The 27,386-nt window shown below is 40.9% G+C and overlaps 2 protein-coding genes across 2 annotated transcripts; both read left to right on the forward strand.

Moving 5' to 3' along the window:
- The first annotated feature begins 2,891 nt into the window (after positions 1–2,891).
- LOC308077128 (uncharacterized protein) lies at positions 2,892–17,945 on the forward strand. Its single transcript, XM_080417694.1, has 4 exons — positions 2,892–3,004; positions 9,950–10,048; positions 10,205–10,271; positions 11,645–17,945. Exon 4 carries the CDS (start codon positions 11,881–11,883, stop codon positions 16,357–16,359), a length of 4,479 nt encoding a protein of 1,492 aa, XP_080273820.1. The 5' UTR covers positions 2,892–3,004; positions 9,950–10,048; positions 10,205–10,271; positions 11,645–11,880; the 3' UTR covers positions 16,360–17,945.
- Positions 17,946–19,147: 1,202 nt separating this feature from the next.
- Positions 19,148–25,018, forward strand: pomp (proteasome maturation protein). The gene is made up of 6 exons (XM_080417781.1): positions 19,148–19,192; positions 21,246–21,343; positions 22,522–22,582; positions 23,452–23,553; positions 23,928–24,021; positions 24,610–25,018. Exons 1-6 carry the CDS (start codon positions 19,190–19,192, stop codon positions 24,675–24,677), a joined length of 426 nt encoding a protein of 141 aa, XP_080273907.1. The 5' UTR covers positions 19,148–19,189; the 3' UTR covers positions 24,678–25,018.
- The last annotated feature ends 2,368 nt before the right edge of the window (positions 25,019–27,386 follow it).

Consider the following 27,386-nt stretch of genomic DNA (forward strand, 5'->3'; position numbering starts at 1 on the left):
GATCTATTTTCAAACTTTACAAACATAAATTCATAATTGGGTGTTTTAACCACAATGCTAATCACCAAACCTATAGATGAAATGTCATTTTCCATTCCATGCAAGGCATGTATATTGCTTTGGACATATTTAAGCCAAATGTCTCATTAGTATTAGCGAGGACATGTTTGTTATTAAGCAGCCACTGTATTGTTTGTTTCCTAGAATATTGTATGTATTGTTGTTAACCGTTGTGATGTTTGTGCAGAAGAAGAAGAAGAAGAAGAAGAAGAAGAGTATTTCTTTGACTTCTTAATTGCCACATGTTTCAGGCAAGACACCCTTCTCCAGCCTGTGTGTGCGTGCGTGTGTTTGTGTGAAATGTATGTCCACAACTGAACTGGCACAGCAGTTCTATCGCAGCAGGGCATGCCACAATCACATTAGGTTACTAAAACTTAAGCAATAAACAAATGAATAAAAGATCGAAGAAAATGCATTCATTTAATCTAACAAGCAAATTAATTCCCCTCATTCAACCCATTGAGAATGAGGCTATCAAAGAGATGGATTCTGTCCCTATTGCCACCTCTCCATCCGTGTAGTTCACTCAAGCTGTGGATAGTAGGCCTATTAAAAATGCCTTATCATTCATCATGATTATGATGAAAATATAAATAAACCACAAAACCCCCATCATGTCAGAGGATAAGTGACGTGGGTGTGTGTGTCAGAAGAAATAAACCAGTCCAACACTTTCTGTTTTTTGTCTCTTTTCCTCATAACTTTTGTCAAGTGATAATTCACAACCGACTAAGCCATGCATTTTCACCATGTGTGGTGTGTGTGGTGGCCCTCTGACGTCCTCAGTGATGTGTTATGAACTTGTCTTGAACTCACTGACCTATCACTGCTGCAACACTATCGATGGCGGCGTGCTCGCTTATCTCTTTTGTATGATTAGCCTAGTTGGGTATATTTACTAAGAAAAAGAAAACATTGTACTTATTTCAGTTAAGGAATGTAACCTAAGTAGCCTACTTTTTAGGTACTTTTTCTTTACTTGACTATTTGAATTTTTTGATACTTACCTATTTGAAATATTGAACTTTACTTAGCCTTCTAATTACTTTGCAGATTTAGATTCAACATATACTTTAACTGATAAATGATGATGTATTATTAGGTACCCTGCAGCAATATTAAGTCAAAACCACCCCCACCTTTACAAGCTGCAACATTAAAGTGATGAACACGTGAATATAGCCATACAATCCAATAATAGATGATTGTGAAATGAACCATTCTACATAAGAGTAGGCTACTTTGGTAACTACTGTAACTTCGACTCAACTGTACAAGCTCCCATCATTCAGGAAAGGAAATAAGAACAGAATATTTTGAAGCCCATACTCAAGTAACATTGTGAATGCTGGACTTTTAATTTTAACAGAGTATTTCAACATTGTGCTGTATATAATACTACTAATAATAATATTAATAATACATAAGAGTACTTCTTTGTTAACTGACCTAAATCTGTTATTTTCTGAAAAATCCACATTTGGATCCAAAATGTTGTTGAGGCAGGTTTCCTACAAGCCTGCCATCAGTGTCTTTGTGATGGGGCCATATCCCTCTGTGTGTAAATGATAGATAATGGGTTCATTATGCTTAGCCTACTGGGTTGTGTTACATTTTGGTGGCATGTTGTGGCATGATGTCTTGTTTGAAACACCCACTGTTAGAAAAACATTTATGAATTCTGTTAAAGCCAACCTTCATCCTTGTCTAAACAAGCAGATTATAAGGATGGCCTCTCTCCTTCCCAGACTTTCTCACAAAGGGGAGAAAGCCATTACATCACTGGTTCTCAAACATTTTCATGTCAAGGACAAATTGAGTGTATTTGGCCAAAGACCCCAATCTCAAAATAGTTTAAGCCAGGGACCCCCATTAGAAAAGATTTGTGCAAGATTTTTTTTTTCTCATTTTTTTTCAATAACAGATCTACAAGCTCACAATGGTTCACAATATGTGACACATTGTGAGCTTGCTATTTTTGAGTAGCTAAAGCATAAAATAGAGTTAAAGTGGTCAAACTGTTAATGCTTTGTTAACTCATTTTGCTGGGGACCCCCTGTAACACCCTCAAGAATCCCTTAGGGCTCCCCGGACCCCACTTTGAGAACCTCTGTGTGTGTTACATAACAACTACACTGTCTGGAGTCAACTCACTTTGCAGTTTGTACATTCGGTGTTTGTGCGGATACGGAAACGGCTTGTTATATAGTATGTACGTATGCGTGGAACTTACCGGACATGGTAGGCGGGCTTTAGACCGGATATGAGCACTGAACAGTAAATAGAAACAGTAGGCTTTTCTTTCCCTTTCCCGCAGGTGGTGACGCGAGGTTAACATTCCACACACGCTTCCCCTGACAACCAAGCAGTGCTGGAAAGTAACAGAGTACATTTACTCAAGTACTGTACTTATAAGTACAATTTTCAGGTACTTTTATTTTCCTGGAGTATTTCCGATTTTCTATACTTTTACCTCTATAGAGGTATACTCCATTACATCTCAGAGGCAGATATTGTACTTTTTACTCCAATACAATTATTTGAAAAGTTATTTAGTTACTTTGTAGATTATGATTATATTATTACAAAACAATACATACCCACTTCAGCCCTATTTAAACTTTGGCTATTTGAAAATAGCAGATCTACGTGCTCCCAACACGACTCATTGCGACGCGTTGTGAGCTTGCAGATCTGCTATTGTTTCTACAATGCAGTATTTATACTTGTACTTAAAGTACAAACTCTGAGTACTTTTTTCCACCGCTGCAACCAAGTAGCCAATCACAGCGTGGACGTCCCCCCAGGCCATGGGATGAAAGATATTCCTTTTGACAGTATTGTGACGAACTTCACTTTATAGTGAGAGTGACTTCACTGCTACAGCATGCCACTACTACTACAACACAACAACAATAACAACAACAACAACTGACTCAAGGTTTGTTTGTTTGTTTGTTTATTTCATTGATTATTTATTAATAGACCACTTTCTGCTACTTTTTGCGTTCTACTTTCTAGTTCTACAGACTGCGGTCTGACCGTGTCTGTCTTGAAACCTCTGAACCCTCGTCCCTATTTTTGGGCGAAAACGGTCGAACTTGTTCTCGAAAATAGCCGATGGCGATGCGTTGTGAGCAGCAGTGATCTTTTTTTCTTCTTTAAAAAAAATATATAATGTAGGCCTACATTTTGAAGATTTTTGAAAATATAGAGCTTAAAGAGACATATTTGGGGTCATTTTAACGTCTATTCAGGCTTTTGTGTTTCACCCCAGACAGTTTTTAAAATGCTTGATTCAGTATTATTTTGATATTTGATATTCTGTATCAGACACGCCCCCTTCCCTATACTAACCCATTGTAACTTCAAACTCCCTTTTTAACCATGATAGGTTCTGGTACTGCCCTCCTAATACGTGAGGGGGCCATGTTTTTTCGATTACTTTTTTCATACATTTTATCAACATTTTGTATCGTATTATTTTATTTTTTCCCCCAAAACATATACAAAACAAATAAAAAAAAGTAATTGAAAAAACTCGGACCCCTCACGCATTAGAAGGACAATATCATCAGTCACCAGAACCAAGGACAGGTGTTTTCAATGAATCTGACATGGTTCAAATGGAGTTTGAAGTTATTATTGATTTGTTTAGGAAGGGGGTGTGTCTGATCAAATTTATATCAAATATCTATATACTGAAACAAGCAACTTAAAAACTGTCTGGGGTCTCACAAAGGCCTGATTAGATGTTAAAATGAGCCCAAACATTGAAAGTGAAATATCCTTTAAGTTTATTAAGTTAATCGCTGGATAATCATCTTCTTTCTTTCTTTCTTTTTAAGCAACAGTTTAAATATAATTTGTATTATCATGGCTTATGTGCAAGTGTGTGTGTGTGTGTGTGTGTGTGTGTGTGTGTGTGTGTGTGTGTGTGTGTGTGTGTGTGGTGCATGTCACTGTCCCTGTAGCCTCGGAAACCCATGCCTTTTTGGCCATGCTTTACCGCCTCCACACAAACAACAATACATACATACAACATACAAATACTTCGTCTTGATATGGAATCTTTTATCTGATCCAATTATACATCTGACTACTGGACAATGTTACACATTTAAGGGTGGTACCCAGCAAAATTTGTTAATATAGTGTCACAATCATTTTAACCACTTTTAACTATATTTTATACTTTGGCTATTCAAAAATAGCAGATATACAAGCTCATAGCGCGTCACTTCGTGCCCTATGAGCTTGTAGATCTGCTATTTTTTTTTAAACGTGAATACCATACATATTTTTTAAAGCAAACATTTTTAAGTCAAATCTTTGCTTCTGGAAGTCCTTTGCACAAAATATCTTTGAGATTGGGGTCCGCAGCCAAATACATTTTTTTCACACCATAATGGTGTAATTATGTGGTGACTGGTCATAATAGTGTAATTGTAATAATGGTGACTGGTCATAGTGGTTATACTTAGCCTATAATGGTGGATAGGCTACTTGTCATGATCATGCTGGTGTAATCATAGCCTAATGTTTTAATGGTCACGTGTTGAAAGGTTCACAGGGAAAGTTATCAGGCAACTGGGGCACCATGCTTTACCATCACCACACGAGCAATGGATACAATACCAAAACATTTTTTTTGTTTAATATACGTATATACGTTTTTCAGAAAACTGTTGGGATTTAGAAGACATTTGTAGAGTCGGCTTCAGGTCTTAATGGGTTAAATGAACCTTCGTCTTGACATGGAATTTTTAATCTGATCCAATTGTGCATCTCACCACTGGACAATGTTACATATAAGCTATAGTATATATTTAAGCCAATGCCTTGCATTAGTAGTCTGTTAGTCTTCCATGTTCACACCATAATAGTGTAATTATGTGATGACTGACTGGTCATAATAGTGTAATTATAATAATGGTGATTTGTCATAGTGGTTATGCTTAGCCTATAATGGTGGATAGGCTACTTGTCATCATACTGGTGTAATTATAGCCTCATGTTTCAATGGTCACAGGGGTGGTGAAAGGTTCACATGGAAAGTTATCAGGCAAGGCAACTGGGGCAAGGTGTGGCAGAACAGACAAGTCTGACTTTGATAAAGCAATGTTCTTTTGATAATTACAAGCAATGAAGGTTTATTGAGGTTAGTTAGAAAGGTTGTAATCTTCTTTTTGGGAAGTGTGCGTGTGTGCGTGTGTGTGTGCGCGTGCGCGTGCGCGTGCGCGTGCGCGTGCGCGTGCGCGTGCGCGTGCGCGTGCGCGTGCGCGTGTGTGTGTGTGTGTGTGTGCGTGTGCGTGCGTGTGTGTGTGTGTTAAATCCACACCCCACAGTTATTTTATTCTGGCCCAGGTACCACCCTTGTTGTATAAGTATTAGCTGGGAGATACGTACTGTACACACCCACAGCTGGGCACAGATCACACAGAAACACGGTTCAATAATAGCAAAACAACTTCTTTCACTGGCAGTGCGATTTTGTGGTCTTATTTCCAGATGGCATGTAACTGCAAACAGAACAGTGTATCTCAGCAGCCAGTGGGTCAGGATGTAAAAGATAGATTACTAGATGTTTCAGGGAATCACTTAATAGAGTAGCTTATTATATTGATTCCTCCATTTATGGTCAATAGAAAGTGTGGATCAAAGAGTGATTGGTCTATTTAGAGGGTCATATATTTAGACCTGTTCATTCATAAGAAAAATAGCCTCGAGGCATAAGCTGTAACTGTGCTGCAAACAGATGTGTTGAAGGACACCTGACAGTGACATCCCTTCTAGACTTCCAGAGTAGGGCTGTCACAATCAGGACAATCAGGGGACGATTAGCCTAGTTTTGACTCAAATTATTAGGGCTGAAACTATTGATGATTTTCTTAGCGATTATCTATTCGATTTCTTTTTCGATTAATCAACCAATTGACAAGCACAATGTGTATGTATATTTAATTTTTTATATATCAACAAATTGACAAATCAACAAACAATTCTCAACAGATTTCTTTTCAATAATTGACTAAATTGATAGTTAGACCACATGCAGAAATAGACTATCTACAAGCTCACATTGTGTCGCATCGCAGTGCTTTGTGAGTTTATAGGTGTGCTATCTTTGCTATCTTTTCAAATCAATTATTTTATTAAAATAATTGATTTTACTCCCCCAAAAAATATGTTGGGTTGAGGTGTTTATGTTTTTGGTTATTATCAGTGAGTGAGGTTTTTGTTGTTGTTGCAAGGAGTTTGTTGTTGCATCTCCCTCTGACATTGTGTGTATGGTACTGGTACCCCATCACGTAGAAACATCCTGCATTTGTTTAGACCCTTATTTATCTTACCAACATCACATGACAATAACTTAACATTGAAAGCAAAGCATATTGAATATGTCAAGTCACTTGCCAACATCATGTTGCTCCAGTGAAATGTTCCAGGCAGGTTATGCAATTGGCCTAAATACCTTATAGAGACGGTTGGAGATGAGAGGTTTACATGGGGTGACTGACATGTTTAATACAAACAGAGCTGCTATATGTTAAGTTCAAAATATCTTCCAGCAGGTGCTTAATAGAGTTTATAGTCTATTGCCAATAGGGAATGCATATTAATATGGAATGAATGTGAAAGGGCACTTACCAGGACTAGACTGTGTTGGTGGAGACTGGCCTCAATCTGTGCCTTTGTTATGTCTCTCTCTCTCTCTCTCTCTCTCTCTCTCTCTCTCTCTCTCTCTTTATCCAGCTCAGGTTGTTGACCAGACTCTTCTGCACAATCCTCAAGAGTGGGCTGTGCATTCTTTCTCACTTACTATGCCATTTCTGACAGCCAAGTGGATATTATGGCCAAAATAGTTGAGCCATTGGTTTCGTACTGCAGTGCAGATACACTGTTGGCTCCGTTATCAGTGTTGTTCATGCAGGACTAATGTCCAGTCAGTGTGCTAAAGCAGAGGGAAGGTCTTCTGCAAGCTCTGTGAGTTTCTGTCATCTATTTAGTTTCCAAACACTTAAGAGACCAGGTAGTCACTGCCAAGGTATGCCTAATATTTAGGCAAGCTCATGTATGGAGTCACATTTCAGCTAGACCACGTTTGTAGTTGCTGAGTAAAAGGCCTACAGCAGAGGTGTCAAAGTCTTTAGGTTGCAGTATGGACTGTGATTGTGTGTAGTATGCTTCAAACGCTGAAAGGCACAAATGCTGTCATAGAATTCTGTCACAAGTTCTCACAACATACAAAACATTCTCAGCATACTGCTATCAGGCCTAGAACTGAACAGGAATTCTATCAATTCTATCTGGATTTCATCCTTTGTCATGTGTGTGTACAGAAGCTGTGTCCAAGCCTCCAACGACCTTTCAACGTACAAAAACTTTTCCTTGTTCATTTAGGTTTGTCAGTTGGTACCACTATTGATTTTGCACAAAGCATAGGACAATTCCATGTAGAAGAATCTCCACACGTAAATTTTTGGGCCTCATAGCAGTTAACCCTCACAGGATATAGCCTATACTGTGAAAAATTTGTAATAGTTCAATTTCCAGACATATAACCTAGTTTGAGCACCGTGACCCTCTTGCTCAACCAGTGGACTTCAGTGTGGCAGTGTACAGTAGGTCATGTAAAAGAGCATCAAATTGCTGAAGGTTGAGTTCTGTGGCTGTAATAAAATTAACTGTTTTAATTACTACAGTGGCATTCTATATTTTTAGGCTTTTGCTACAGAACGCCTTGATACCAGCTCCACAAACTCATCCGTGACAATCATGAATAAATATTCCCAATTGAGCAAATTCATGTCAGTACTTATAGAGAAGGCAATAAATTACTTCATTTTTAGTTAACGGTAAAAATGTATTTCTCTTTGCCTCGCGGCATTGGCACACAGGGGTGACATAAGTGGGGCCCTCGCGGTAGGTGTTTACACACAGCGGGTGGTTACCTGCTGCCTCCCTTGTTTTCAGTGTTCACACAAGTAGCTTTACCAGTATGGTAGGCTAGGGGGGAGAGAGTGGCTACGACTCAAAGAATGGATAATAACTGGATAGGAACATTTTAATTATTATCTCCACTAGGTCAACAGGCTGGGAGGCAGAGATTATGTTTTTGTCTGTCTCTCTGTCTGTGCACAGTGAATCCCAGATACTGCTGGACCGATCGGCATCAAACTTTGCATGCACACTCCCAGTAGGCCAAGGAAGACAGTAGACACTCCACCCCAAACTTTGCAAATCAGCTTCATGGAGGCACTATACTACGCCGCTTTATGTTGTGGTTGTGGCCTATAACTCTTGAATCGTAGACCATTCAATCAAAATTGGGGATACAACTCCCCATATAGCCCATGCCCATTTCAAAGAAAATAAAAACTAGATTTTTTGCCATTTTGCTTTTTCTTTCAAAATACACTTTTTGATACCACTCCTGCAGATTTTGTCCAACATTCACTCAACATTATCTTTGAAGTAATCCGATAAACATGTATCATTCAGATTTTTCATATGCCATCCCTATTGGCTATGACTGGCTTGCTCCCAAAGGTAGGAACCCATTTTACAAAAAATGCCAAAAATCATGAACACAACGTCCGATCTACCCCAATTCAGGGGCCTCTAAACAACGCGGAGCCAAAAGCGATTTCACTTCACTTACACAAATAAGTAGTGCCATGCACAAATGCTACAAATCACCATTTGTTGCAGAAACATGATGTTTTTACCAAATTTAACACAACAGGGTTGTATATCATAACCCTCAAACAGGGTTTTGATATGCCATACGTTTTGCCTGTAATTGGCTTAACACTAGTGGGAAGGGCCTTTTTTCTTACAAAAAAACCCATATATCATGAACACACCATCCATTCAAATCCAAATGTGCAAAGTTTAATGTGTACGTACAGTACGTATGTACGTATGTTGTAGAAATGCTATCTCTCCAGCTTCCTCACACCCTGATGGCTGCAACCCACGACTTACACAGCCCTAGCTAGTCAACACAGCCTGGCTACTTGGATAATTTTCTTGTTTGTTGGTTGTTTTTTTGTTTTGTTTATCCATCTTTACAAGAGGGACATGCTTTATTCTGGCATTTCCCAGTCTTTGCTAAGCGCTGTATTCAACATGAATGGTAGTGAGCACAACTGTACTGTACGTCATTTGTGTTGTTTTTGTGTGTTGAGCCATGCATGAACCAAATATCCCTCTTGGGACAAAAGAAAGAACTGATTTGAATGGAAGAACAGGGGGTGTGACTGTTTCATTCCCCTCTGAGGTGATGTTGTCTGTGTTCTTCTTATGGAGTTCAGTGCCTAGGTACATATAGGTGTGCCTATATTGTATGTTCCGTTTTTATATATTGCTAGCACACTATGCCTCAATAAGCTCAGTCTATATTCACACGCACACGTGTGACCTGGAGCATTTAGTGGTGGTGTTCGCATTTGGTGCAATAAGTTCAGTCTATTCTAGGGCATGACCGATGCCAGATTTTTGGGCCGAATGCCGATCCAGATTTTGGAGAGATTGCCAATGTTTTGACAGATATTTTGTCAAAAAAATTGCACAATTTGCCTGTTAAGTTTGAAAAATAAAGATTTTATTAAAGTTTCTGTTTGAGAACATTTCACTTATCATTAAAACAAATCTGTGTGTAGAACCCTGTTATAGGTTAACCCTGAGAGTATAAAGAATTACACTAAGAGTTAAATTAGGCTAACAGGTTTTAGCGTGCATGCGTGTGTGTTTACTTATGTGTGTGCATACAGTATGAGGGAGTGTGTGGCGTGACTAGAAGACATTTCTGCTCTGCTGAAACATTTGTTGATGTTTGATTTGACAGTGATGGCTCTTGGATTCATGTGTTGTTTATTAGGAGAGAGCAGCACACTCAATAGAAGGCTCCAGAGGAACCGTCGTAGTCACGGAGATGAAACCTCAAATTCAGTCAACGGCCAAAAGAGGCTATACACAGGTGACACGCACCCCCCTTCCCACACACACCCATGCAGTTCTAGCCACGTGACAGCTTTTTAATCCACTGATGTTGATTTACTGGTTTTCTTCAGCTCTTGTCATATTCCTGTAATGACCAAAGCGCCTTTATCCTCTGTTCTCCTTCTTTGTCCAGAGCTGAGCTTTGGAGGGAAGCAGACCTACTGGGAGCAAGTCCTCAAGCCACAGCCCTGACAACACAGGTAAGCAAGGAAATATACATCTAAAAAAAATAGATTCTGCTAAATATTGCAGTCTCTTACAATATTCAAATTGCAGTGTAAGGGGAGATGAGGACTTGGATAAGAATGTAGTTACAAATATGAATTGCATCATCAACATCTAATAATTTCTTCCATAAGACATGTAACAAAATGAAGAGTGCACAAATGTAACCAAATGGACCTGTAAGATCTAGTGTGCACCCGCCAGTGTTCTGAGAAGATGAGAACTCTATGGAACGCAGTATGTTTACTTATTACACAGCATGGTTGAATGCTCGATTTTGATTGTCTGTTATAACAGTGTAGGAACTAGCCTATAAATGGAGGAACTTCTGCAGGGTACATAGGGTACACATTATATATCGGAGAGAAAGAGATGATACAATAACTAAGTACAAACAGAAGGAGGAATGTTGTCTGTCCTGTTCAACAGCATTGCTGTGGAAAATACTTAATACCTGCTGCCTCTAATGTTTCTTCCAAAAACATTACAGTTACAGGAAATAGTCTGTAGGCGTTGGCCTGTGAAATGAGAACAAGAACAAAAGATAGTGTCATGTTCCTCCCAATAGCATTATTAAACCATAACGCGCCATTATCATCTCAACAGCTAACCTTTGGTGTTTATTTTACACAATACTGAGCCGTTCTAATAGACTTAAAAGTGAAGAAAGGCAATGTACGCACACGGTATGATATTGTCTTGTGCTTTGTTACCCGTTATTCAAACAAACAAGGATCCGCATGGGAAGGGCTTCATCAGGTTCCTGGGAGAAACGTTTGTTTGAAAAGAGGCTAATAAAACATGGGACATCATTATATTGCGTACACACAGCCCATGACTTCACTGTGTGTGTGTGTGTGTGTGTGTGTGTGTGTGTGCGTGTGCGTGTGCGTGCATGTACAGCAAGTGTGCACACTCAATGGGCAATTTCAGTACAATACCAAAAATAATCATTAGACTAATAACACAAATAAACAGTGTGGGTTTGTAATTGTTTGCAGGGTTTTAGGAATGTTGTGTGTGTTGGGTCAGGTGTCTCCCTTAGAAAACGTTTAGGAAATAACCTGTTTGTCAAGACCTGAAGCTACTTAAGGACTTGCAATAAGCGTGGGAACATGAGCTCTAGCTAAGCTTTAAAGCAAACCACAAGAATTTCAGATCAGTCACTGATCTCAAATGCCACTGACACACTCTAGAAAACTGTAGTAAAATGTAATGATGAATGTAGGATTAGCAGGCTGTTATATTCTAATAATAGAAGGCACATTACTTCAGGTGTTAGTGGTTATCAAAACATAAACAAAGTCTAGCATCAGGCCACCTATAGTAATGCTTTCTCTTTTTACAGGTGAATGGACAAACACCACTTTTGGAAAGGTGCAAAGAAGAACAAGAGCGAGCATCCATGCCAATCTGCAGTAGCCAAGATGCCGTCCTTTACTCCGTTCAAATATATTATCATCATAGTGTTTCCCAAACACAACTCTGAAGGACTGGTTTATTATACGTAATCTCAAAAGGAAATATAAAACAAGGGTTGAGACCCCAGATTAATGTGTGGAACTGTTGGACCCTTCTGTGTAAATGTCGTCTACTATGGTGTCAGTTCTTTCCCCACACTGGGGTGGACGTCTCAGACGGAATAAGAGGGGCCTGGCAACCACAGGGAATTTACAAGAAGCAACAGGGGCGCCCATCTCTCAGGCAAACACTGTACACGAACAATTTCTGAGATTGACGGGGTCAGTGGACGGATCCCAAGCTCATGAGAGAGCGCCATCTCTGGGAAACAGAGGGAACACACTAGGCTGGTCTAGCCAGAGTGGTCCTCCAAGCTTAAGTCTGGATTATTGCACCAGGAGGCCAGTAATTCAGCCTTTCTATGTAGGCTTGGGTGAGTTGGACAACAGAGAAATAAAAGGAAGTGCTTCCAACCCTGAAGGCTCAACTACACCTCCATACTCTCCTCTGTCTCTTACTGGCTTACATACACATGGGAGAATGTCACAGGCCAGTTGTCAAGGAGAATTATCACCTTCAAGATCCACACCAACAACTAGAGGCATCCCCCTGTCTTTAAGAAGACTTAACTACAATTGGAGGAACTCTGGCCAAGCTGCAGAGTCGCCAGCTTCAAACAATGAGCTAGAGAGATTAAAGTTCCTTCCTTATTCATTGCCAACTTCTGATAGGACAACTGAAAGCGGCACCATCATTTCACCAGACTCCTCCAATCACAGCAAAACACATGGACCTAACGCTGCCCTCTCCTCCGCCTCACCCAACAGTGAACACTTGCAGGGCTCATGCACTTCCCGTACTCCTCAGGCAACAACGACCTACCCAGCCCCTTCCTTCCCCAGTAGACAGACTTCTTTAACTAGTGGGCTAGCAGCTCTAGAGAGAGAAAAGGAATGCAAGAGTGCAGAAACTACTAAACCCGTTTCTGAGACCTCAGTCTCGCATCGACTTACTCAATATGAGCGTTATGCCTACCTGAAAAGCCAGGCCCTACCCAGGGGGACCACGCTGAGGTCCACGTCCTGGTGGAAGCGTGTAACCCAGGAAGGCAGTCGTTCTTTTAGGCTAAGCGACACAACCAGCGAAACAAGCACGCCCTCGGTTACAGCCAGTAGCACAAACGGTGACCGTGCCAGAATATTTGGCCGGCAAATTCCTGAGAACTTAGACGACAATAACAATAACAGAACTGAATTAGTTTACCAAGATAATCTTAACATTGCTTCTAAGACACAGGGAAAGGCTAACACTGTGACACAAGTCAATAATCACGAAACAGCGGCTCATGACTCCGACTGGTTTCGCAGACCCATAAATGGCTCAAATTTGAATAACAAGGAACGACATAAGACACATAGTTTGCCAGGTGTTTCATTTAGTTCTAAAATCAGCAGCGCTGCTCGCAGTTTTAGGGCCTGTCCCCTCTCATTGGCTAGTAGCGAGGTCACAGACCAAGTTTTTGACAGTCATGATAAATATCCTCCCTCTATTAATAGTAGCCAGAACACATCAATGAAAGGTACACCCACATCTGCTAACACCCAATCCTCTCCACCTACTTCCTCTTCCAAACCACAATCGCTGTCTTCTCATAACAGTGTTGCTCCTGTATCACAAGCCACTTCTCCACACAGTTATCTAGCTCCTACATCCAGGTTCCCAGCCACCTCTCTGCCACAATCCCTTTCCCTTTTTCCCAAGCCACTCTATAGCCCTATATCCTCCAGTCATACCAACATAACATCCTCCAGCAAAACCACTACCCCTTCCACTGCACTTTCCAACTGTCCTGCCTCCACGATCCAACCACCCAACCTGTCACCCCTTTCCACTCCTGTTTTTACAACCCACCCCGCCAGCATCACTGTCTCGTATGGCCTCACTTCTTTAACATCTTTCACTCTCAACTCCAACCATTCCTCAGAAACCTGCCACCCCCAGCGAGGGAAGACATTCACCAGCAGGCTCATCTTTGCACCTGAGAAAACAGGCCCTCAGGCGGAGGGGAGGAAGGTGATACGAGTAACATGGCAGGACTCTGTGGATTCGCAACACTCTGAGGACAACAAGGTGCAGAATTCAGAGGCTCCGGCGGCCAGACCCCTGTTCCCATCCAGGCCTCTGCGGAGCCCAGGCGCTCCCTACTCCTTAGTGAGATCTCAAAGTTCCAACAACGTGACATCGGCCCGTTGTCCCACTACCCCCAAAACCTCCACCATACAGGTGTGGAAAGAAGGGAAGAAGCAGATTTCTTTACCATCTGACTCTGTTGGTCAAGTACACAGGGGGGGAGGAGACATAGATTGCCCATCACAGTACTCATTTGACCATGGAGGAAGGGTTTCAGCCTCACTCGGGTTAGCGTCGTCAGAGGAGAGTGCAATCCAGAGTCATTCCGCTGACCTTTCTCCTGACTCAAAATATCATCATTGCCTGTCATACTCTGCATCATCAACAGGGACAGAAGCTAGGAATATAGCAGTCCTCCAGAAGACTTCCCCACCCCCAAAGCCACAAACTAACTTGTTCTTACATCCTGACACTCTCACAAACCGAACACCCATTTCTGAACTCACTTCATCGCCCAGTGACTCACCCCAAATCCTGTCCCTCCCTTTCCAGAATGAGACTGGCACGCGGGAGAGGTTAAAGGTTGTTGGAGCAGAATCTGATCAATTGAACAACAATGATGGCAAACTAGATAGTGGAAATTCCTACAAGCCCGTTATCAGTACAAAGTCACACCTGCTAGGGGCTGATAAGGCACACGACTTTCCCTCAACATGTGTTCATGTGGTCGACACAGTGGCTTGCGGGATTTCTAACACTGACACTACAGCTGCTGTTGACAATGCCACACCCAAACGTTTGACACCACGCTTGTCAAACGCACAGGTTGCTGAGGAGACCGAGGTCAACAGACAGCCTCTTTCTACACAGACCAGTGAGGTCATCGGACACCGACAGAGCTGCGGTGAGAGCTGCTCAACAGAGAATCAGCAGCCACCCACGCCGGGGGCTAATCCGAAAGACAGTGACAGAATGACAGACGTTTTATGTCAAAACAATTCTCTATTAGAGAGTAGAAGGGAAATCCCTCCTTTTCAGAGCGCAAAGAAAGGCCTTTTCAAAGGGAAGAAAAGAGATAATGTTGCCAGCACACAAAAAGCCACACCGGGGCCCAATCCAGAGTCAAAGTTTCCACCTGACAAAACCAGGCCCGAGACAGAGAGAGGCCAGAAGGGAAGTAATAAAATGGACCAAGTCCTAAGCAGACTGAGACAGACATTTCGCACAAGACGCTTTGAAGATGACCTCCTCACCTCATGGAGAGGGAAGCGAACCTCCCCGACACACTCTGATAGCTCTTCAAGCAACGGTGAGGTCAGCAGCATGGCTGCCATGGGGGACAATGTGTTAAAGGAGGACAGAGAGAGGGAGGCGTTAGAGCCGGAAAGGAACAGTGTGACAGAAATTAGATACATTTTCTTAAAAAAGAAAAATCCTGTTCAACAGAGTAAAGATGTTTTTACTCAAAAACAGATGTCTGAAAATAAAAGCCAGGCTAGTTTGATGAGCCATAAACCAGAAAGGCACCAACTATTTTACAAAGGTGATGGTGCTGATTCTGAAACAACAAATGAATTTGTCCATAGAGACTTAAGTGCTTCTTGGCAGCAGCCCTGGAACCCTAGCCGTTCTGCCACATTGCCCACTCGGGCCAGGATATCCTCAGCCAGCCCTGGGAGCCCCTACTCCCCCATCTCCTCTCTTTCCTCCCTCTCCCCTTTTACCCCTTCTGACGATACAGATGACAGTGTCTTCTACAGCCCCAGCCTCAAGAAAGAGTCTGTCTCTGGCTTTAAGCTGGGAGGGGAGTATGGCTTGTTGACTCCTGGAAGGGGCAGAGCATCCACCGGCACCTCAAGTGAAAGTCTGCATCAGAACTTGAATCGCTGGGCCTCCTACTCTTCCTGTGCAGACTTAAAGTATGGCATCTTGGCCGGGAGGTCAGTTTCTGTGAGTTCAGTCCTCTCTAGCCGACCCTCGGGACCTGGACGCATTTCCACGGGACCCACAGGTGATTGTCGCATGTCATCTGTCCCCAGCGAGCAAATGCGATCGAGATCTCTTCCTCGATGCTTCACCAGATCCTTGTCCAGCTGGAGCCCAGAGGCCACCGTTCCTACACCTCTAACTACCGCAAACTCAAAGCCACATGCCCTCTGGGGTGCTGGGAACGTGGCCACTCCTCACTTTGCATGGGATACAGGGGGTTCCCTGACAGAATCTCCATCCCCTCCCTGGTCACCAGCCACCAGGCGGATGTCCATGCCGCATAGCCCTTCTAGCCCTTCCTCCTCTAGTTCTCCCATAAGCCCACAGGACATTGAATCCCTTAGAAGCCACTTGCCCTCTAAGGGATTCATCTCCTGCCTGTCATCCTTTGAGGAGTCATCAGACAGCACCTCAGATTCAACCACTGATGATGAATATTACTTGGAACCAGAAGAAGGGGAAGAAAAGGAAACAGAATTGTAAAAGAGCAAAGGAACAGAAAGCTATCTGTGTTCCTGAGCTCTCAAACAATAGTTCATTTGTTTTAACTAGGCAGAGGAGGAGACACGAACGAGGTGGAGACAGAATCTTGTGAGGAAAATTATTTTCCTCACAAGATTCTTAACTGTTTGTTAACTGTTCTACACATCTTATCTGTTCTCTCTGATCATCTGTCATTCTCACTGAAGTTGAGATGAAGTTGGGAAAGCAACAGTTGAGAACTCGACAGGAGAAATGTCGCCATTTGAACCAACTCTTAGGCCCAATTTATGCTTTGCTGAAAATAATTGTGAGAGATTATCTTTGAGATCAGATCAGTGTACGCACTTCCCTTCTCCAGATTATCTATCATAACAGAAATGATCTGTGTTTAACTCACATCAACACTTTCCCCACTACAATATATAATTTTTGTGGAGCAACATGTCACACAATACTTTTTTGCCAAAGCATAAATTAGGCTTTAGTCTAGAGCTGTAGAACAGTAATCCTTTGGAAAAGTGAATTAACTACTGAACACTATTAAGAACTGCGGCCTAGTGGCGTGTCCTTTTGGCTTGTATGCTCAATGAGGTGTTTCAGGGCTTTCTTGTATCTCCTCTAACAAAGCAATGAAATGTGCTTTTCTTTTGCAAAGCAAAAAGGGGGTTGTCTTACTTTTTTCTTTTGGACAGCAAGTGACAGGTAGACATAGAAGGTAGACTGGCAGGATTTGATCCTGAGACAGTTAAAGGACCATACTGGTGTTATATCATGTGTAGCTCATTTACTTGCTACAGTTAATCAATCTAGTTGATTTAATCAATGATATTTTTTTCATAAAAAAATATGTAATACAGTAGAAGAAATAACAAAGGTAGACATACAAGTTCACAATGCATTGTGAAGTTGTAGATTGGCTATTTTCACTATTTTTGAATTGAAAATATGGCTTAAATGGTTAACCAGACTAATCAATGTAGTCGATTATTAAATTAAATTAATTTCACCTCGATTCGTTGATGTATTTAAAATAATATGGTTATTTGATTAATCATTGAATCCAAATGAAAATGTCTGTGCCTTCTTAATGCAGCAGAAATATAAGCTGGAGAAGCAGAGTTTAGAGTAAAAAATATCAAGATCTTGCAATAATTTCTATTATTATGGGTACAATGGATACATTAACACTGAGTATTTTGCAGTGTGTATGTGTGATAGCACATGGTGGAGAAATAGAAGTGCATTGAGTTACTGAGGGAGAATGTTAAGTGTCGTAATTAATCAATGATTAAGCAGTTAGGGTGCATTGACTCAGCGCTCAGTTTTCTGGGAGATTTGACATAAGGTGTTCTGGTGTTGTAAGCATAAAAAAGCAGGGCCAAATAACTGTTTTAGCAGAATGTTTTCACAATGGCGTTGTGTATGTTTTCAATTTAAATTAAAGATTTTAACAGTGAAATAACTAAATGTAAATATTTGGAGAGTTGCTATATCACATTTTCCAATGATAAGTAACATATGTCACTTAATCAAACCACTGTAAATAAAATAGAATTAAATAAAGCTTCTTCAATTTTACACAATGAGTTGGGTTTTATTGGTATCTTTATTAACACCTCATGATATTTAAAATGTTTTCTATGTCTAAGTCATCGGAACATCTTTTTGACATAATTCTGCAACCCTTCGTACAAATTCTGTGATGCATATTTATATTATCATAATTGTAATAATATGACAATATAACATTCATATGATGTGATTACATGTTGAGCTATAGTGATACAGATCAGTTTGGGTGAGTGAATTTCGACATTTTAGTATATTGTATAGGCTACAATTGACCATGACAAATAAAAAGGCAATTTAACTGTATTTGCAAACTGGCCCCCGTCATTCACATCCATTTCACACAGTCCTCTACTGTACCCTAGTGGCAGTATGGTGCAAGAATCTTCATGGCTGGGCTGAGGCTGTTCTTCCAATCAACACTGGTTATGAATATGAACCATACTGTTCAAACATTAATCACAATAAGTTAAAGTCCAGCTCGCTAACAATTATACAGCCTGATCTAGCCCTCATAACAGAGCTGTTGTGCTAAGATAAACCCTGTGGCTATAAATAATCTATGTTGCTTTTTACTTCAACTTAAAAAGATCATGACAGTGGCTTGGTCATAACATAGACATGGAGACATTAGCGAGAAGTAGAACTGAGGAAAATGTCCTCACAATAACTTTGAAAACAGAGTGACTACACTGTAGTCACTACAGTTACATTAAAATAACCACTTAAACCCCAGTATCTGTATTATGGGGAAAGCTTTCACAGGAAAATAGCAGATCGACAAGCTTACAACGCGTTAGAAGCTTGTCGATCGGCTATATTCAGCAAAAATCTTTCCCCACAATAACAGAAAATACACTAGCATAGAGCCCAGAGGGACCATAATATGGGGTTTAAGTGGTTAAACATGAAACAAAAAAAACAAAATAGGGGGCATCCGGATTTGAACCGGGGACCTCTTGATCTGCAGTCAAATGCTCTACCACTGAGCTATACCCCCGACATGTTCACATGGAGATATTTTGCTGTATTTAAATTTAGCTACCATATATGGGTGTGCCATATATGTAGTTTACGTGTTTAATGTATGTCTTCTACGACACGATAAAGATGACATTTGTTCCATTTTAGTGCGAACAACGTTTTATTTGTATTTTATTTAGTAACTGCGTCACACAGGCGCGTCGGTCGGCACCATACATTACGTCACACAGCCGCGCCGGAACCGGAAGTTTAAAACATCGAAAACGAAGCATCAAACATGGTGGGTTAATATTTCTATTAAATCATTGTTATTTATTATGATATAAAACATGATTAATAGCCATGTTTACATTGGTATATGTGGCATATATATCTTATCTTGTGGTTTATGGTATGTTTTTGGAAAATGCGGATGTGTGTTTGCTGCTGTGTACCTCGGGGTGTTATAAATGTGATTAGTCACTCGTTAGCCGTGTTGCTAACGGTGTTGCTAACGCTAACAGAGAATCTTATAATTGGTCAAATCCTTCGAACAGTGGTTCTCAAACTTTTTCATGGCAAGGACCCCTTTAATGATATGTATTTGGCCGCGGACCCCCATCTCAAATATGTTGTTCCAGGGACCCCCAGAAGCAAAGATTTGAGTTACAAATGTTCGCTTAAAATATATATATATTCAAAGGTTTGCACAATCTTTCTTTTTTCTTTTCTTTTCCCCTCCAACATAGTTCATAGCGCGGCACTATGAGCTTGTAGATCTTCTATTTTTGAATCGCCCAAAGTATAAAAGGTTAAAGTGGTTACAATTATTGTGATGCTATATTAACACATTTTGCTGGGGACCCCCTGCAACCCCCCCAAGGACCCCTGGGGTCCCCGGACCCCACTTTGAGAACCAATGCCTCAAGCCCCTTACACACCGGGGGCGAATTTTTCATGCGAATAATACGTTTTTTTTTAAAAAACCTTATTTTTGCGTATATTCGCATATTCGCCGGTGTGTAATGACCGGAAGTGTTGTTTACAAACGGTGGAAGAAGGGTGTCTTTACACTAAACGATGCAACGTGTTTACAAACAAAGTAACTAGTAATTAAAGATTTCAAATAATTGTACTGGAATAAAAGTATAATATTTGCCTCTGAGATGTAGTGGAGTACAAGTAGAAGTATTGAAAATTGGAAATACTCCAGTAAAGTAAAAGTACCTAAAAACTGTACTTAAGTACAGTACTTAAGTAAATGTACGTGGTTACTTTACAGTGTAACCACGTACATCACGTCAAATACCCCCGATGGATGAACAAGGGGCGAAATAAATCAGAATAAATCCTATGTTTGGCACCGCTGCTACATTCAGCTACATGGTATCTTTTATTTGTATCTTGTGTAGACTCACTTTTTCTAGCTGTCTATAAGAATGTCTGTCTGTTGTCCAGAAGCAATCTACCGCTGGAACGATCACTGTCAAATTTCTTCTGCACACTGCCACAGAAGTACTTAATGTTGGGGGGATTTTTACATAGTGTATGTCTTGTACCTTTTTTTGGGGGGGATTTTTGCATACTGTATGTTTTGTACCTTTTTTTTTTAAGTTTAAATATATGCACTTTATTAATATATTTATATTTTATTTATAATGGAAGTCAAAGAGGCTCTGATTGGGCTATGACATAGATATGTCATAGACGACTGACATCATAAATGACGCACAACATGATGACTGGCTGGCCACATGAAGTCTGAGATCCACATTCGAGCACCACGTTGTTTATTTTGTATTTTATTTTGGGGGATATATCACAAATGGATGAATCTCCTTAACGATCACCCCTCAAATATTAGTTTATGTCTCGAGTTGAGCAGATTTGATTGGCTTTGTCCCAATCGCAGCAGGTGGGAGCTGACTGACGGTAGTTGTGGCGCTCCAACTCGGCAATCTACCTTCCAAGGGTCTAGTCTAATCCATTGAAAAGAGGATAGACACTTCATTGTCCGGCTGATGCCTTCATTAAGCCACGAACTCCAACCTACTTACTCAGACTAGAGTGCATCCAAATATGAAGGAGACCGCTCTCCCCCCACTGGAATGAGCCAACCTGTATTCATAAATCAATGTAATTTAGTAACTTTGCAACCGTCAGTACAGTGCAGGATTACTAATGAATAAGATGGTGGCTGGTGCAGATATCACTGGTCAGTGAGCTGTTCATTTTATGAGCAGTGCTTCTATTTCACCTTCCTAGGAATAGAAGGGTTTGATTTAAGCTTGAATTTTCTACGTACATTTTAATTAAATTCCTAATTGGTCATATTTTTTTTTCTTTATCCTCAGGAATCTCTAGGACTCCGCTCCCAGCTGAAGGACAGCGTGCCAGTGACGGGCTTTGGTCCACAGGGTGCTTATGGTGTTCAGGACACGATGCGTAGCGGGTGAGACGTTAGCACATAGTAACGGTCATATTAGCATCCTGGGTAATTCTACTATTGCAATCAGGTCAAGCTAAAAAATAAAGGTCAAGTACCCCCAAAACCACATGTAGTTGGAGACTAATTTGTACAATCCAGATATGAGACAGTGTTTACACCTGTTGTAATGGGGGTAATGAATTAGACAGCTGTGCTGTTTTATAATGAAAGTAGTACACAACATATCCAACATTGTGGGGAGGGCTAGACAATGCATTGAATTCCCCAACATCATAGAAAGGCATTTGTTAAGGCAACCATATGAAAAATTCAGTGTTTCACATTGTATATTTCAACAGTACAAAGGTAAATTAATGTGTCATAGCAACAGGAGTAAGAATGAAACACAGGAAACATACAGGTAAGAGCAAGAGTCAGGAAAATACTCTGCTACCAGCCCTACACATATGCACTTGATCTTTGACTGAGTGAACCTAGCGTAACATCTTAATATAAACCAGGACTATAAATGTACAGTGAATTTATGAATGAATATTTACAAGGCATCTGTCAGAGTTATGCAATGTACATCCTAGTACTCCATGTACAAAGTGAGCCCGATTCCATGCAGGAGTCAGTAAGGCAAGGAAGGCAAGGCAGCTTTATTTGTATAGCACATTTCAACAACAAGGCAATTCAATGTGCTTTACACACAGAACATCAAGCTAAGGAAACACAATTAAATGACATTAGGATGCATAACACAAAAGAAGTGAAATTGACAGTTGCAGTGCAGCAGAAAAGCAAAACAAGAAAATTAACTCAATCAAAGGCAGCAGCAAACAGAAAGGACTTTAGTTGTGTTTTAAAATAAATAAGAGTGGCAGCAGACCTGCAGTTTTCTGTGAGTTTTTTTCAGATATGTGGTGCATGAAAACTTAAATGCTGCTTCCCCACGTTTATTCCTGGTTCTAGGGACAGAAAGTAGAGGTCTGGATGGTTCATGATATCGTACAAGATCATTAATGTATTTAGGCCCTAATGGCAGCGCAGGTCTAAAGTTCTCATATGGGGGGGCAAGTTTGGTTGTGGAGCCTGATGGCTACAGACACAATAGACTGGCCAAGTTGTGCCGAAGAGGGAAGAGTCTGTGAGAGCAAGGGAACTGACCTGTTGTCTGTGTTTGTCTCTGTGTCATCCAGGTTCACCAGTGTGAAGAATGAACTCCTTACCTCTCACCCACTAGAGCTGTTGGAGAACAACGTAAGCATTCTCACCATTGATGTCTGTCTCATCACTAGACTTAGTTCCATAGATACATTAAGTGAAAATGGCAGATCTACAAGCTTACAACGCGAGGCGTTGTGGGAACATTGTGGGAATTGCAATGTTCCCAGTTCGATCCCGGGCTCCCCCTGTGTTACTGTTGAAGTGTCTTTGAGCAAGACACTGAACATGCTCCCGATGAGCAGGTCGGTGCCTTGCATGGTTTCCTCCACCATCGGTGTGAGACTGGGGGAATGTAATGCACATTGTAAATTTGCATTTCTTTTAGCATTATGTCTTACATTTATTCACTTGAAAGCACTTATTGAACACCTTACCTTAGGATCCCCATTTGGAACATTGCCCCCATATACTGTGCAAATTCACCAAAAGAATGGCAACTTGGCCAGACTTTAAATATTACATCATTCACAGGCAACTGAAAACTGCGGTTATTATTGATGCTTTTGACTTTTGACTAGATTTGGGCTTTTATTTTAAAACTGGCATGATTGGAAACGTATTAAAATTGACGTATTTGCCATTTGTCTTGAAGGTACAAACATATCTGTTCTTGGACCAGCAATATTGTATTTCCACATATTGAATTTTCCAAATGAAAATAACACCCTTACCACCTTCAACCTGGTGTTCATATTTTGGGAATGTCATTATAGGCGAACATGTTCAAAAGTTTTATTCTACAAACTTGTGAGCTTGTAGATCGGCTATTTTCACGGTGTGACACCGTCGTACGCAGAAATATAAAATGGCGCTTAAATGGTTAAGTCAGTTGATGCTCATGTATTGAAGAACACAGGCTTGAACTCATGATGGCTATCTATTTGTATTTATTTTTCTTCCAGTTTCGGCTCAACCAGGACAAGTTGAATTTTGCCACAGTTCGAAACATCCAGGGTCTTCATGCTCCACTCAAGCTGCAGATGGAATACAGGGCAGCCAGACAGGTACACCTAAACACATTATTTGATATTTTGGAGTATGAGCACATGAGGCAGACTGAGGCTACTTAGTTACTTATGGCCTTAACCAACCACACAAGTGAACCCTAGCATTCCTGTTCTGAGCATGTCATAATATTTGAAAATAGCCAAACATTTTGTGAAAAGCCGATTTACAAGCTTGCAGCACGTTGAGCTTGTAGATCGCCTATTTATGCACAACAAAGTATATAGTGTTCATGTGGTTAAGTGTTCAGGCACTATGCCAAATTTCCACTGTATGAGATTCAGAGAAAAAGGAACACTCACACACGTCTAATGGTATGCATGTATGGCAGTCTCATCTTCACTTCTGTATTTTCCCTTGTGTGTGTCTATAGATCCAGCGGCTGCCATTCTTGCAGAGTTCCAACCTGGCTCTGGACACTCTCAGAGGGACCGATGAGTCCATTGGTTTTGAGGACATCCTTAACGGTGAGTTTGCCATTTTGTAGTGTTGTCTGACTGAGCTACGTGGACCGGTAGCTCAGTCGGTATAGCATCCACTCACCTTTGGACCACAAGGTTCCGGGTTTTACTTTGATCCGGCATTGCCAACTCAGTGTATGAGTAGCACAGCTGGGGTGCTGTAAATACTGGGAGCTGATGGTAGGTGTTGCGCTCCACCTCAGCAGTCCAATCTCCCAGAGCTATAGGGCATTGAAAATTGAATAAACACGCTTGTTCTCTGCCAATACCGTCAATAACTAAACTGAAATTGATAACATGAAGTCAAAATTAGTCCTGCATAAAGTCATTTCAAATCCATCTAACACATTCAGTGCCAAAACCGAATGATACGATCTGGAGAAAAAGGTCCTTATCTCCATATCTTTTTACAGTGGTGAAAACAAGCCATTTTCGTCGCACGATCACTATGCAATGGCGGATCGTGTTAGAAATGTTATTGTTCCAGTCGATAGTTGGGACCCTCGACCATCGCGCACGCACGTTTTGTCTGGCACTAAATGTGTAAGTGGTTAATGCCATTCTGATACGTGGGTATTTTTGTTTGTCTTGCAGATCCTGCTCTGAGCGAGGTGATGGGAGACCCACACAGGATGACTGAGTACAAGCTGGGCCTGTTGTGAAAGAGGAGCCACACAGACACCCATTTGTCTGCACCCTTTGTCTATGTGTTGAGTTTAGTTTAGGTTCCTTAAGTTTTCAGTAAATTGTCTCTTGACTTGTTGAATTTCTGTCAGTCAATGGCAGGAATCCTGATTGCATGTGACATACTGTTGCTCTCCACTACCCAACTGTTAAAGATATCAGTTACTGACTCTTTTAGCTGGTTCTTTTGGTCATTCATCTACTGTTGGCAGGCATTTGAGCTTCATCATCTGCTGTGAGACAGACATCATTCCATGCTGTACTGTTATGTTTGGATTCCCTTTGAAGTTTCTAATAAATTGAATACAAATCCTAATAATTGTATGGAATCTCTGCTGTGTAGCTGCAGCCCATGATGTGTCAAATTTCTGATGTTAAGTGTATTGCAATATCAGCCTAGCCAATTAGCAAATGGCCTTGCATCAATCCTACGGCCTGGATCTCTAGGGCAATTGAACCATTATTCTGAGTAGGGCCAGAATAATTAAAAGCTGCATTACATAACTTTCATGTCCTACCTGGGATTCTATCCCCGGTTCCCCACATGAGTGCCACATCTTTTACAGTTGAGCCATGATGGAGAGCTAATTGGGTTTGTTTGAGTTTAATGCAATACCTTTTCTCAACCAGTAGCTGTCCTACCTGACCACTGGATCTAATGTGTCAATAGAATAGCTGGCAGACCGCCTCCACCCACCACAGTACTGGTGTCATTGTATTAACATACTCGACCATACAGATTTGTTAAAATAACGTTTTATTCAGCTTTCATGGTCAATAATAGAAACCCATCTCTCCAATCCTGGTTGCTGACTGGCTGAGGGCATTCAGTGATCATATTTATAATTTGCTCGCAGCTAAATGTTCTTATTTTCTATGCGTGGCAAACGCAAACATTGTGATCCGTTTGGTAGCTAGATACTAGATAGTCATCGCACCACTCACAAAATAGGTCCAAATGAATTAACCATTTCTTAGCAAATAAGTTCTGATGCGCAGAGGACACTTCATAGTTTTGACAACATGGTTTGGAAAGGAAGAGAAAAACATAGACAATTAAATGTGTTGTAGAGCTGCTATTTTCACTTAAAAAAAAAGATTTGCACAAAATACAGATGCATAGTTAATATGGTTAAATAGTACACCTCACAGCATCCACTCCTACGTACAGTACATGTACAGGATGAGTTGCATGTATTTGTCCTATTATCTACCACTAGGTGGCACCATAGTGCCTTATGTTTTGTGGAGCTTATATCCTACAGCCCATGAAAAGATTACATCTGTACATTACATAACGTCCATACTGTGGTTTGAAGGAATCTATCTAACTTTTTCAGTTCAGGTACAGTCTCCCTTTCTTCCTAAATCCATTTTGTGCAACTGAAAGCCTGTTTGCTGTGGTCTGAGGATGGTGCTGTAACACCAGAACCACACAGCCATTCTCCATGTCTTAACTGTTAACTAAGTGTGAGAGAGAGGATTTTGGGTTTAAAATAAAATATTTAAAAAAAAAGTCAATTAAATTAAGTCCCCTCACATCTGTATGCAAATTACATCCTGCACTTAATTCTATGTTCATCAAACTCTGAACTCTATCTGGGGAGAGAGTCTGGGAGATAGGTGGGTTATTTTTTTGAGCAATGTTTTGCTATAAATGATATTGTGCGTTTGTTTACATAGCTGCCATGCTGGATACGGCAACAATCAAGCAGAGCAGCAGGTGCTCTGAGGCTTTGATTAGACAGCAGTCTGTTGTTGAGCTCAGCGGTCATTATTCAGAACACATCGCTTGAACTCAGTGATTGACCAATGACCAATCAGAATGAAGCATTCAACCAAGCCGTGTATAAGATGTTGATATTGTGGCAACTATTTAAGGATCGTGTGTGTGTGTGTGTGTGTGTGTGTGTGTGTGTGTGTGTGTGTGTGTGTGTGTGTGTGCGTGCGTGCGTGCGTGCGTGCGTGCATGTGCGTGCGAGAATAAATGCTTAATCACATTCATATGCTTAGGGCTTAACTAATACATTACTCATGATGATTTAATGCATGATTTGTTAGGGCTGCAACAGATAATTTAACTAATTAATTTAATTAATTATATAAATATATTTTTTTGCAAACTGCACTGACGTACTGATTTGCTTTAGCAGGACTATCCTGTTCCTCGGCTCTGAATATAAGTGGCACGTTTTTGAAAATCTGCAATCTGGCACTGAGATCGCCACAATACAAAGTGTTGTTTTCATGACTCATGTACAGTAAGCCTTTCATATACCATCTGCCTGGTTGTCCACCAGGCCAACTCTGCACATAATGTAGGAATCAGAGGCTGTGCCACGTTGCCCTTCACCTCATAACCATAGCTTCCCTGTTCTTAAAAAATTACTAGATTGGCTATTTTCAGCAAAGAGTTTTGTTGTAGGGGGAAAAAATAGGAGGGGTATAGACCTCTGGGGAATTCCAGTCAATAATGTGTATACAGGGTTTAAGAGGTTCCTATTCAGTGGTAAATGGACTGCATAGTCTTTCCGACGATTCACAATGTACTTCACACTCACACACCGATGGAGGAGGAAACCATGCAAGGCACCAACCTGCTCATCGGGAGCAGTTGGGGGTTCGGTGACTTGCTCAAAGACACTTCAACATGCAGCCAGGAGGAGCCGGGGATCGAACCTGAAGGC

This window comes from Gymnoscopelus braueri (genome assembly GCF_963280865.1).
Source record: "Gymnoscopelus braueri genome assembly, chromosome: 21".
Lineage (NCBI taxonomy): Eukaryota > Metazoa > Chordata > Actinopteri > Myctophiformes > Myctophidae > Gymnoscopelus > Gymnoscopelus braueri.